This window comes from Falco cherrug, chromosome 1, assembly GCF_023634085.1.
Source record: "Falco cherrug isolate bFalChe1 chromosome 1, bFalChe1.pri, whole genome shotgun sequence".
Lineage (NCBI taxonomy): Eukaryota > Metazoa > Chordata > Aves > Falconiformes > Falconidae > Falco > Falco cherrug.
In genome coordinates, this window is record NC_073697.1 from 85776439 (window position 1) to 85789811 (window position 13373).

Sequence of the window (13373 nt, forward strand, 5' to 3'; positions counted from 1 at the left end):
ACTTGCAATGTAGAGAGACAAGCAATCAAAGGACAAGTAGGATGAACACAAATGTCAGAAGCAGAGAGGGATGTGTGGAAGGACCAAAGTATTTTGCCTATGAAAAGACAGGGAACCATTGAAATAGTACAAGACATCAGCATATTAGGCTGGGCTTCCTTTAGCTTCTGATCAAGAAATTTTGATGAACTTTTCTGGAGTAAAAAGTACTTGTTCTAATGGCAAGTGAACTGGAACACCTAGGCAGCTAGCCACATAGTCCTGTCGAGACTGAAAGGTTGAGCAGGACTAATCCTCAGTGCTTTTCCTCCATCCTCCCACATAATTCTGAGAAAATCGTTATTTCTAATTCAATCTTTAAAACCAGCACACCTAAACCATAACCTCCACTTCGGATTTATTTGTTCTTTGTCATATTAAATCAATGCATTATTATCCTAAGTGTGACTCCATGGTCTCACTGGTTCACAAGACTCTTCATGCCTTGGCTATCAATGATTACTTATGTTGTAAGGCATCATGGACTGCTTTAGATAAAAGGCTGTTTTGAATTTGTTATCCCACCTGGGTTAAGTCATTCCTATCACTTCTCACTGCAACCTTCCTTCTGTTAGTTCTCCCCTTCCTTTGTTAGCAGGACATAGTTGAAAAACTGCATTATGTCTGTCTGCATTTAGAAAGAGCACTCCAACCATTACTTACCAGAATATCTTGGGTAACCCCGCTGCAACAGGAACATCTAGATGGGAAAAGGCAAACCTCAGAATTTAGCAGTGATTTAAAAGCTGTCATAATTTCATTTATTACAGCAAGGATTAAGAACAGCAAAAGAAGCTGTCCAGCCTAGTTGACTTTTCAAAGCACAGCAGTGATTTAGGAGTTTATTTCCTGCAGACTTCCAGTCAACCTTGAACTCCCAGCTCCTTCAGTCACGTCAGAAAATGAGATGGATGTGCTGAGGTAGTCAGGAGAAAGTACTGGTCCACTAACAAACACTTCTGATGATGTCTGAGAGCATGAGCAACTCCAGTCAAAGGGTCTTTCCTTTAAAAACCAGTGGGTGCTTACGTGCTTTGCTGGATTGTCACCCAAATGCTTCCCAATGTATTTTGTAGATACTAGACGCAGCAATTTACAGTTAATACTTCCTTATTCCAAGAAACCCTAACCAGCAATTGTCACTGTGAGCCAGTCAGTGACATTAGCAAGTCATGCACAACAATGCGCTACCACCAAAGCATAACCCTGCCTCTGCCACCTTACAGCACCTTCGCTTGGCCAGATGCTGACAACAGACCAAGTGCACTGCAACAGAACACCCCGTCACCTGTGCCTGCATGCAAGGTTGAGAAAGTCAGTGTCAGGAGGACACACGAAGTCCTCCTTGGTGCAGCCCTTGATGTTGGTCCTGGAGCATGGCAGCAGGACAGACTTAATTCCAGAGAAGACCTAGGAAAAAAGTAAGGCTATAGCAAGCCTACTGACTTTCAATAAGGCATAGGGCATCCTCACAGAAAATGACTGGAGCAGCAGTCTTGGAGACAGAATGAAAGCATGAGGTAAGAAAGCTATGAGCTAACTACAGACGAGTTTCAAAAAAGATTAGTCATTTTAATTATTTCTTTTGACAAAAACAGTAACCAGAAGGTGAAGACATCAAACTGTAGGAAGGTGTCCTAGCAAGGCACACTCTTATATCCTTCAATCTTACCACCAAAAGGACTTTGGTAAGAAATTAAGAAAATATCCATTTCTGGTAGCCCTGATACTGTGCAGTAAAGTGCCTGGGTGCTTAAGGCAGCACTGCTTGTGCTTGGCCACCCTGCTTGGGGAGCCCACCACACCGGCACTACACCCAGCACATGCCAGGGAAGGGAGCTGGGTACCACCCCACTTTCCACTTCTCTGCACTAGGTCTGATCACATTACGGACTGTGGCAACTGGGTGAGGGAGGACAATTACAGTAATTGATAGCTGAAACTTGGCCTCATTAACATCTGTCTAACAATACTGAGTTCGGGAAGAATTTAGAGCATTCATTTGACCTCTGTGGTAGCTAACGATGGTCTAAGCTGGGCAGGCACAGCTCACATCTAATATTACTGTGATTCTAAATTAGTGTTGTGAACTGTCATCTGGTCTTACAGTGTACCACCAGCAAAGGAGTTCAGGTCTGCCTGAGAAGCAGTGCCTCTCTCCGGGGCAGACAGGTATGCTGCAGACACACACAGCTGGGTGCATCTAGGATGAGCAATTCCAAGCAAAGGCTGACAATGCCATGGCTAATCATTTCCATGGACTAGCTGAGGATGGATTAGACCTGATACATGAAACCGCCCTTGAGGCACCTTTCATACAACATGCCAAGCATCAAACCTGAGGCATCCTGCTGTTACCCTGCAAAGAGTCTTTGAATGTTTTTGCTCTATATACGTTACTGCAGAGCTCGGCTGGCAACCCAGAGGTATTTCCTTTGTACGTGACAGACAGCTTGATGTCAGATCATTTTTCTCTATTCTGGAGATGATTTTCACTCATTCTTCCCTTGCACTGAACCGGTTCCTTAAATGAACGTCTCCCAGCCAGCCCCCTGAGCCCAGCTGTGAGCACTGTCTATGCAGGCAAAAGAAAACAGGAAAGCCTCTTCAGCTGGCAGACCAGAACCTTGGGAAAAAATTCATGTAGTAACACAAAAAAAGTCACAGATTAGAAACAGGGACAACGAGAAAACAAAAGCTTCTCAGTTGCACATAAGCCTGTTGTGGCAGTCCTGGGAGCATGTAGGCAATAAATGGAAGGAAATTTTCTTTTGTCTGAACCTTCATTCCTTGACAGATGTATTCACTCTATTGGTATCTGATCCAACAGAAACGTGAAGCCCTCTATTTATCAGGGCTGGTCTTACATTCCATTTGAGTTGCACTATTTTTTGTGAAGGACTGACGCTATAGCCATGCGGATACTTCAGTGCATTACCAAGGAAAGAAAAATCTTTCCTGCTGTCTTTCTCCTGTCTGTATACTTGCTAAACTCCAAAAATTAGTTTTGCTTGCAGACCTTAATATACTGAGTTTGGAAATGGATTAGGCAATGCATTTAGAGATTTCTGACAGCTTTACCCTTCAGGAAGAAATGCAAACAAAATTAAAGCTACTTCATGAATCTTTAAAAGTATTTAATACAAAATATGTTCTTCCAATGAACCACTGAGATGGAGATGACTGTCGTTTTCTCTCCTTTACATACTTGATGAAATCGCTGGGCATGAAGAAACCTCCTCTGCAGTTCTGGCACATCAAGAAGCCCAACATGCTCCATACCTTGAAAGCTGCAGAATGGTCTGTGTTCATGGTTTATAGCCACAACAGGGGAAAGAGGCGGAACACCACTTCATTGGGTACACGATCAATAAAAGGACAAAGATAAATATTCAGAAGATTATTGAAACCTTGCTTGTTAATGCTAACAAATACCACTTTTAATCACCAGGTCAATATGTATTTTGAACGCAGTTAAACCAAAGGCTCAGGGGCTCGGGCTTACATAGATGGTTACCTTCTAGTACCTAAATGCTGCTCTGACTTCTGTAGGCACAGGCAACTTACAACAGCTAAATCACTAAATTTAGTAGCTAGTTCAATGCCTGATTTCTTTCTACAGAAAACCACTGAGGCTTTGCAGCTAGTGCTAGATGTAATAGTAAATTTTCAGATGCAGCAATAAACTAACATTACATTCTTGTTCCACATTGGCATAATAGTGAAGATGTGACAAGCTGCAAACATCTCCTTCCCCAGCATGGGATTCAACTGCTGGCCCATCCACTGCAAAAGCAATGACAGGCTACAAAACTGATTAGCTTCATGGATCATGAATCTGTCAGGCAGAGGCCTCCAACTTCTTCCTAATTAATTCTCCTTCTCAATAGAAGGTATTAACTGTATTACACCATAACATTCTCTTCCTAGTAAGGATGGATTTTTCTGCCCTATCCAAAAGGAAGAATAACCAAACCCAACCAAACAATAAATTTTTGTGCTGAAGACTTGCTCTTACTTCTTCCTCCTGTTTTACAGCTCAAAGACAGCATTCACTAAGAATCACATAATATAAATGCTCACAGCTGTGAACAAGGGAGCAGCAGTACAGAACACTGATGCTCTACATATCTTGAGAGAAGCAGCCCATTGTATTTACAACTACACTAAAAAAGAGAAGCAACTGTTGTCTTCAGAAAAAGCCCAGAAAGTATGGTGATACCAGAAGATACCTTTTTACCATGGCTGTTTCTTTGAAGTCTGTGTTGCTTTATAGAACAGCCTTCACTTTTATTTATCGTACCTAAAAAAAATCAACACCTCCTTTTTTCTGAATTTATTTGGGAAGGTGCAGATACAAGTTATGGTGCAATTCTTGTGGCTGCTGTAAGCTTGATAGTCTAGGCAGCTCAAAAAAGTCATCAACACTGATGAACAAAGGATTTGGTGGGTGAATTTCCTCCCCTGAGTAACAGCTAAAGAAATGGGATAATTTTCACTTCACCTCTGCAAGTGCTATAACACTCCTGTCAGTATTTGGACATTTAGCATTAATGCTGACTTCCCATCCATCTGGTTTTTGTGTCCTCAACAAAGAAAGCATTTGCCAAAGCAATGAAAGCCATTTTTGAGCTTTACTGCCTGATTCTTGAAAGAAAAACTGAATGACAGTTTTGCAAGAACTAAATGTAATGCTGAAGAAATGACTAGCCTTTCTATTGCTTGAGGGATCATCTTCATAGTCTGCGTTACTTAAAACGCTCCTCTCTCCAGACTTTACAGTCTGTAAACGGTGAGCTTCCCTGAACAACTTCTACCTGACTACAGCTGCTCCCTTGGCCACACTCCATGCAGCACGTCCTCAGCAGTTATCTCTGAAGAAGAAATTAATTAAAAAAAAGATGCCTACACAACTGTTCCCGAGTACAAACTGTGTCTGTTCCTTCTCCCACAGTGTCTCAGTGCTTCACATTAAAGGGGAGTCAGGGGAAATCAACTAAAATAATCTGTCCTCCAGCTTTCCTGGTACAGTGATACTGATGGTCATTTCCAGGATTACAATAAAGACAGTACTTAAATCTACTCCATACTGCAGGAATTCCAAGCAGCTTTTCCTCCATGCTGCCTGGACACATTTTTCCTTATTTGGCATCTAAAAGTCCAAGGCAAAAATCACTCACGTTCACCAGAAAGAAATCAGGCCAAATCCTCAGTTCCGTGCTAATCTCAAACACTTCCTGTACCAATGAAAAGTGTCCTTTAATATCAACCAGAAACAAAAGATTGCAATACTCCATGCGTTTACCAGCACACATATCTGGTCCCAGGAATTTCCCACATTCCCAGGCTGAACAATTGGACTTCATGCCTATAGGATTTGCAGAATGAAGAACAGGGGCAGCCTTTTTAAAATGAATGTCTTTCATACCTTAGAACTGTCTCCTCTCTGTCCTATTTCCTACAGAAAAGGCCAAATTTACAGGATTTCAATCCTGTGATACTTCCATGAAGGAGAGAACCCTCTGAAGCCGGGACACAGGCAGTTCCACAGATAGGTTAAAGATCCCCATGAAGTCGCAATAACACACATGGGACAAGTGTTTCCTAAGAATCAGACATTCATTTTTGTCCTTTTTCCTTTCCTTTTAAACTCCAGGCCAGTGCAACTGGGACTGATTTCTCACCACACAAAAAGCACAACATGTCTGTACCTTTTGGTTTTTAACGTGCTGCTCTATTTGGCTTTATTCTTTCCTTCCCTATGACAAATTATTTTATGTGCATGGTAGGAAGCCCTGAGAATTGTCAATCAGTGACTGATAGGACAATATATATGCATAGTTAACATACACAGCATGAAGACAGCCCCACTTGTAAAGAATATTAACCCTTACATTTAGGATTATTAGACTCTTTGAAAGTAGCTGCCACACACATAATATAGGAGGCCTTCTATTTCACTGAGCTATTTACGGCTTTCCTCAGGCAAACAATACCAGAAACATGCCATCATGTCTAATACTCATATTGATTTATACATACAAAAATGCTAAAACTAGTTCAAATCACTTTTAAAATGAGCCTCTTTATTAACATGAAAAATGACTAAAAGCTCATGCTCAGATCCTTATGTAGCAAACAATATTTGCCTTTTTTTGGTAACTTATCTTGAGTCAGTAATATGTTTTGAAATACCATCTGTAAGACATTTCCACTCTATCCCCTAGTGTGCCCATTCAGATCTGCCAGTGGCTGTATGCATGCTGCATCACAAAGCATTAGGCTGATTGGAAATTAATGGAGAAACTGAAATCTGCTTTCAAATGCTTTTCCAAAAATCCCCAAGGAAAATGTATCCCCCATGCAATTTTATTTTTAATGTTGGTGCACTTAAATTTAAGGAAGAGCCCCACAAAATTCCAAGTGAGATGCATTCTGCCTAATTTTAGGTGATTAAACACTAATGGCTTATTTAGATTTGTCAAGTGAGTCTCAGGATTTCTGAAAGATCCTGGTCTCTGTTCCAACTGGATTTTTAGCTTGCATCCTTTAAAAGTAAAAACCAGACAAGAGTTGTTTTAAAAAAAAAAAAGGGGGGGGTTTCTCGCAAAATTCTGCTTTGAGATTGGACAGCACTTTGAACTTGAATTGAAATATAAACATCAGTGAAACCAATGAAGTGATACTAAATAAAGGCAAAACTACAGGCATTTTGCCAATTCACAATAGCACTGCTTTGATCCAAAGTTCTTACCAGCAAAACATAGTCAGAAAACACTACCTCTTGTGCAAATTTTTGAAACTTCATTCTGGGAACTATGCTGTCTATGGAGGAGAGAGAACGCACTCTTATCTCAGTGCTTTGCCAAAACTAAGACCTCCTATTTCACATAAGGAAGGTTCACAGAGAGCCATTCAAGAAGCCAGAAAACGTTCTCTAGGGTGCATTCGCAAAACTGGCTGCTACCCTGTGGCACCACTTCTTGTTCCTGCCACCAAGGGTCATTACTCTCCAGTAGCAATGTGAAGCCAGCTATTTAGCTGCATTTCCAACGGTGAATTCTAGCACATTTCCCATTAAGAGGTACTCTTCCACTCAAGCTGATGCATCAAGATCCCAAAAAAGGATCTTTATGGCAAAGGAAGAATTAATCCCAGCATGTCTGCAAGAAGTGAGAAGGTAACTGCCCAAATAACCAAAAGTGGACTGCATATCTTAAGATACCACCTTCTCTGAAATGTCTCTCCCATTGTACTTCAAGTCCATGACAGGCGTAAGGGAAAAATAGTGGAGTGGATGAAATCAAAGGAATAATTTTCAATAAATAATGTATAAGAGTAGACTCACCATCTTCCATTTACACAGAACACTTTGCTGTGCCCTTGAAGCTATCTGTTATTCAGACAGTAATATGTAAATAGAGAAAGTTATCCTTGACTATTAAAAAATTTACTGCAAGTATTTAATATTAAAAATTCAAGGTCCTTTTGTTTAATTTTGGCTATCTCACTCCCTCAGCTGGTGCTGTTGGTGCTGGGCAGAGGCTGAGTGTCACAGTGTTATCAAGAAATGTAGGGCAATGAAAAAGTTTTCAAGGTAACTGCTGCAGAGCTCTTTCTGGATTTCATTACAGGTTTGCTGTCACGTTGCAGTGTGGTGGTAAGGAGTAGGATAGCGGAATGCAATCATTTTCCACTATTACTTCAGCTAACAATGTTTTTTATGGTCTTGGGAGGACATACAACAATGTTTGGCAAGCAATCCTTTCTTTAATGGGCTCCAGTGTATTTCACAGAAGACCAGCTTTAATCTCTGGTCAAATACAGTTATGCAGCAGAATGTTTCTTTCTATCTATGTACAAATACAGGACAGTTAGAGGAATAAACAACCAAATGGGAGGTCACTCATAAACTGAGTAAACCCATCCCCTCAACTGCCTGCCAAAGCTGTAGTAAGAAGCTCTTAATTTTGCCTTGTCCTAGCAGTTGCAGGGCTGGTTGTAGCCCTGAAAGATAGTGTTTCCCTGGTAATCACAGCACTCGGCGTGGTGAGGTGACGCAGGAGCTGATCTGACTAACCACCAATGGCCTTGAAGTGTTCAAACAGTAGTCACAGGGTTTTCCCTCTTGCTTTAAATGATCAGTTTCTATCAGAGTGAAAACAGACCAAGTTTACGGCATGTGGGAAGAATTATGGTTCAAATAGAGCAGTGTTCCAAGAACAAATGCATAAAGAACATTGATTTAGCACTTGAAAATGGAAGTATTAAATCCATGATGTTTAGATGCTTTATATGGGATTGAGCAGAGCGCCTGATGGAGTAGCAGCATGTTTATAAAAAGGCATGCCTCTGAGTCAAGCAGAGAGGACAAATGAAGGTGCATGTGCTGTATGTATTTCCCTCAGTAGGCAGGGCTAGGGAACTGCCTGCCAAACTAAGCCTCTGTAACAACAAATGATGAAGCACATCAAAATACCTGAATAAACTTTGGATCAGGACCCTGCAGGATAAATCACTGGGCAAAACCAGCTTGCTGAAAACCTAAGAGCAGTCAGATTGAACTTTACTCTTCTTTGTATCTTTCCCAGTGATATTTACAGGACTGTTCTTTGTGTATTATAACTACTTTACGAAATGTCCTATTCAAGTAAAGCAGTTAAGCATGTCTTAACTTCACTGGGGTTACTCATACACTTAAAACCAGGAACATATTTAAGTGCTTCATTGGACTGAAGCCAAATTGCACTTTTATAGCTTTTGTTTAAATTAAAGGCTAGCTAGAGGTGAATAGCATAGCATTCAACAATTTCATGCATTTAGAAGTTAAATGTTAACAACAGTTTCTTACCTTCTAATTATTTTGGGCACTTCAGAAAAAAAACCTTGCATTTTAATTAAATTTTGGTTACATTTAGAAATAATTTTTTTAAAAAAAAATCCAGCCACATTTACTGTCTAATGCAAAGCTAAGATCTAGGGTGCACACTTCATAGCAGCAAAACACTTCAATGTATGGGGATTTTTTTATATTTATGAGCTCTTATCTTGATTCAGAAAAGGAGGTCAGCGTATGTTTACTCTTTACTGAGGCTGACAGAAATTAGACACACATCCTAGACCAGGCAACATACCTAAGTATGATTGTGAATTTGAGTGGGCCAAGGACACACGCTAGTCTCTCCCTGACTCAGAGGAGCTATGGCCATCATAGCGCTTCAACACTCCTGCACTGCTCCTGTCAAGATCTGTCTGCTGAGAGCCTATTTGCTTTTTCCCTCCACATTACCTGGTGTTTTTTCCTACTTGCCTACAGAGCACAGACTTTCGAAGTCACATTCTCAGGGTTTGCAGATTGAAATTAATTTGCCATCAGAAAGCAATGCAGAAGTGAGTGCTCCACACTGTGGGAACAGATTATTGCCATTACCAGTCTGCCCAGCTGACTGAGGCTGTGCTCACAGCCCTGCCCTTCATTCCTCATCTACAGACACTATTTGCTCGAACCTGTACTCAGAGAAACTTTTCCCCCACTGCTTCCAGAGATTCCCAGAGCTGTCAGGCAAAGGAGTTGAGTGCTCCTCTATGAGCAAACAGAACACAAATTCCCTGTCTCGTGGGTACACGTGGGTTAATAACACCGAGGCAATAAGCCAATGAACTAGCTGTAGGTCATGCATTTGTTTTCAGGCAGTGTGGAAAATACAGGAGCAAAGCTTCAATGTCATTTTTATCTTGAGTTTAATGTAAACTGCACCACGACCCTCTGGGAGAACTGTGTCCTAATGAAACATCCGCAGCGGGGATGAAAGCTTACTCCAGTTGCTGAATGAGACAACTGTTCACTTTGTGGATGGAAATTACTAAAATTTATGCCTTTCCTCTGGAATTTTAGGGGTACAGTCTAACTTAGCAACAGCACCCAAGGGTATTTTAGTGCACTGTTTTAATTATTATTGCTGCTATTAATATTCTACCATTAGTCAAGTCTGAGCTACTGTCTCTGCCAGAGAGGTGTGTTTCACACTACCCTAGAGGCTAGCCCAGTGCTAGGTCATTCTGAAGACAAAATACATAAACGCAGACTAACAGAAGTCTGGGAACATAGAATAAGTAATATACTCATTCCTTGGAGCAAAGAAGAAAATAAACTAATTAAGGAACTATCTGACAACCTGAAGGCATCTCACACAGGTAAAATGCAACTCCAGAGGGCTTCATTTCTAGAAGCTGAGAAACAGGGAATCTTGTTTGTAAGCAATACAGAGATATGAAATCTCCTGTAATTTAAAGCTGCTTAATGCCTCACCGATAAATCCTGCCACACCATCACCACTAAAAATTGTAGGTGCACATCTTAGACCAAGGGGATTTGGATTTTGCCTGATGTCTGCATGACAATTGTCCTCATTTTCTCTGTTTAATTCAGACATATAAGGAGAGATGTGTATTTGTGCTGGGTAGCCAGCTCTGCTGCTCTTCTCCACTGAATGGCTTCTTGTCATTGCTTAAGCGATCCCTACCCAACATATCAGCTATATCATAATTCTCTACAGAAAATGGAGAATGATTTTGCCTTCTCTTCTGTCACTACTGTTAACCTTCTGCTGAGCAAGGGTCTTCCAGCTTTCTTTCTGGGGAGGGGAGATAAGAAACACTGATTCATTTTCCAAGCGTTATTTTCATATATATGCTAATCTATATACCAGAGGTGGTCACAATAATACACAGAGGACTCTTAACTTAAGAAATCGCACCTCATAACCAAGTTTCTTTGCAAAGACTAACTTTTCCTCAAATATTAATTAATTATAGATTTAAGCTAGTCATCTTTCTAAGGCAGAGCATTAACTTGCACACTGAATGAAAATAAAAATACTAGAAACACAGAGCATACTGTGCGTTTCCCCAGTGACCCTGCCTTTACAATACTTTGGCTTGTTAAAATCTCCACCACAAGTTTTGTGTAAAAAAATGAAATTTTCCAGTTCAGTTTCCCCAGTGCTCACAAGACTATTCCTCTCAATGCACAGAATCATGAAGAACCACAGAGATCAGGAATCTGACTTAATACCACATTTTACACCCTGATGTGCTGTATGCAGAGAATGGGGTTTTCACCACCTTGGACTTCTGAAGCTTAGTAACATGTGCTGCATGACACCCGCTCCTCAAGGGTTATTTAAGCATGCCTGGACAGCCAGGAAATAGACAACAGGCATCACCCCAGTGCTGGCTTTACAAAGGAGTCAACAAGGCTCAAGGCTGGAGCTCCTGCTCCTCAGGGCTTTGCCATATTTCAAGAGAAGTCTCCGGGTGGGAACATTCAGCTGCTGCAGGATTTCTTGTGGCCAAAAGGATGCAGGCCAAAATTGCACAGTGATTTCTTATTAAGACAGCCAGTTGGTTTGCTAGAAATCTAGGGAAAAGAGTGTACAGGCTGCCTGGGAGGCAACTATCCCTGGACCTCCTCTGGAGTTACATCAGCAAGGTGACCTTGTTTGACTATGGCTTGTGTTTGAGACCACAGCAGAAGGCTTAGAAGCAATGCAACAGAAGCCAAGAATTTCTCAGAAAGCTGGAGGAACAGAAAATAGAGGACACATACTTCAACATCATAGAACTATCAAACAACTTAACTGGCAGGTGCTGTTTCAGAGGAACTAAACCTTGGCAAGTGTCTAGATCAAGCTAAACAAGACAGGGAGCTTAGCTACCCTGTAACTGTCAGGTGCTTCTGGCTCTGACTAGTTTTAAGAGTCTCTCACTTTTATTAGCACTAAATTCACTCAAAATGGGAGACATGGGCAAAACAAGCAAGAACTGACACTATTAAAATGAAACAGTGCATGAACTTGGAGTTCACAATTCAGTTTTATTTCAGACAGAAGAGTAAATTGTCTGACATTTTGGCCTGCTCATGTTTTTATCGCAGAGACACAAACAACAACTACTAAAACCCCTTCATGTTATTTGACCTGAAACCTTGACTTTCTTACACTATACAACCTATCCAAATAAAACAGGAATGAAAACTAGCTAATTTTTAAAGTTACATCAGAAAGGCATTTGGATACCTCCAATACGTATCTCACATTGTCAGCAGAACTAAATCTGTATGCATATTTTAAGAAAGGAAAGGGGAACACCATCTCAAACCATTAGAAGAAATCCTTCAATGCCAAAAGAAGGATCTCAGGTGTACTGTAACAGATGCATGTAAGGAAATATAAAAGGAAAAGAAATACCACGCTGAATTCATTCCCTGACTTGTTCTGTTACTTCTTTTTATCCTGTGATGTGATATCATGGAGTGTTAACATAACATGACAGTTCAGAAATTTACAGGAATACCCTTTTCTCCATGGAAGTGATAGCAGTCAACAATCAGCCATGGGCCCAGGGAAGGGAAATGAAAGGAACTTTAAAATGCCAACGCACAGCTGCAAGTCATGGCTGGACCTCAGTAGTGCTTCTGCATTACAGATATGTACTCATCAGTGAAAGAACAGCATACACAATTTGAAGACAGCACCCCACCATTGCTTTTCTTAATGAGGAAATATTCCTTCTGCAATGAAAATATTGTGGCGCTCTGTCTTCAAGTGAGAAAATTACTATGGTCTCCAAAGCATACTCTTTTGTTTAAGGCAGCTGTAAACGTGCAAGTCACACAAGACACATTTAGTCTTACGATTTGTAAGAAAAATGGAGGGATGCACAAAGGCTTTGATAATCTTTTCTTTTTCTCCCAGCTGAAAACTGCTGCATCCACAGTTTTGCCTCCATAGCTGCTGGGTGGGGACCTTTCCCAGGCTGCCCATGTCAGCAGGGCCAGCAGGGCATTCTTTAACACGTGTTGCTAATAGAGAAATTCCCTCTTGTTTCTGTATGCCTTGGAGCACTTAACATTTTGAATTGGATTCACCTGAAATCCTATTTAAGCTGGCTGCCCTAGGTTCCTGAGAGAGACACCTCCGGAGGACATTCCACCTTGTAAGCAGTGCTACCATGTCTTTTTCCTCTCCTTCTCCATTGACTATGAAGGCAGTGAAGTTGATCACCTTAAATTAGTTATATAATTTTTAGTCAATGGTATGCGACCCACCTTAGGTAAACTATTCACGTATTCAAGAGTATATTCTGGTGCAGACAAATTGCAGGGAATGGCTTCCAGTCTTACTGCATTCAAACACAACATTGCAATCAGTTATTTTTCATGCTCCCTAGTTAATCAAATTCAGCCTTCACTAAATCTACATTTATTAGTGCTGACACTCATGCAGAACTTGTCTTCAACAATTACTATACACAAAGACACTGCAAAAATGTAA

General features: G+C 40.9%; 1 protein-coding gene across 3 annotated transcripts in view; it reads right to left on the bottom strand.

The window, feature by feature from the left end:
- The window catches only part of GALNT9 (polypeptide N-acetylgalactosaminyltransferase 9), a 274492-nt gene that overhangs the window by 107537 nt on the left and 153582 nt on the right, over positions 1 to 13373 (bottom strand). Inside the window, exon 2 of one of the 3 annotated variants that reach the window (XM_027814008.2) lies at positions 703 to 739. The exons of the other annotated variants lie outside the window; for them this stretch is intronic. Within the exon in view, the coding sequence (XP_027669809.1) occupies positions 703 to 739 (37 nt within the window). The remainder of the gene's footprint in view (positions 1 to 702; positions 740 to 13373) is intronic. 3 annotated transcript variants of the gene reach the window in all.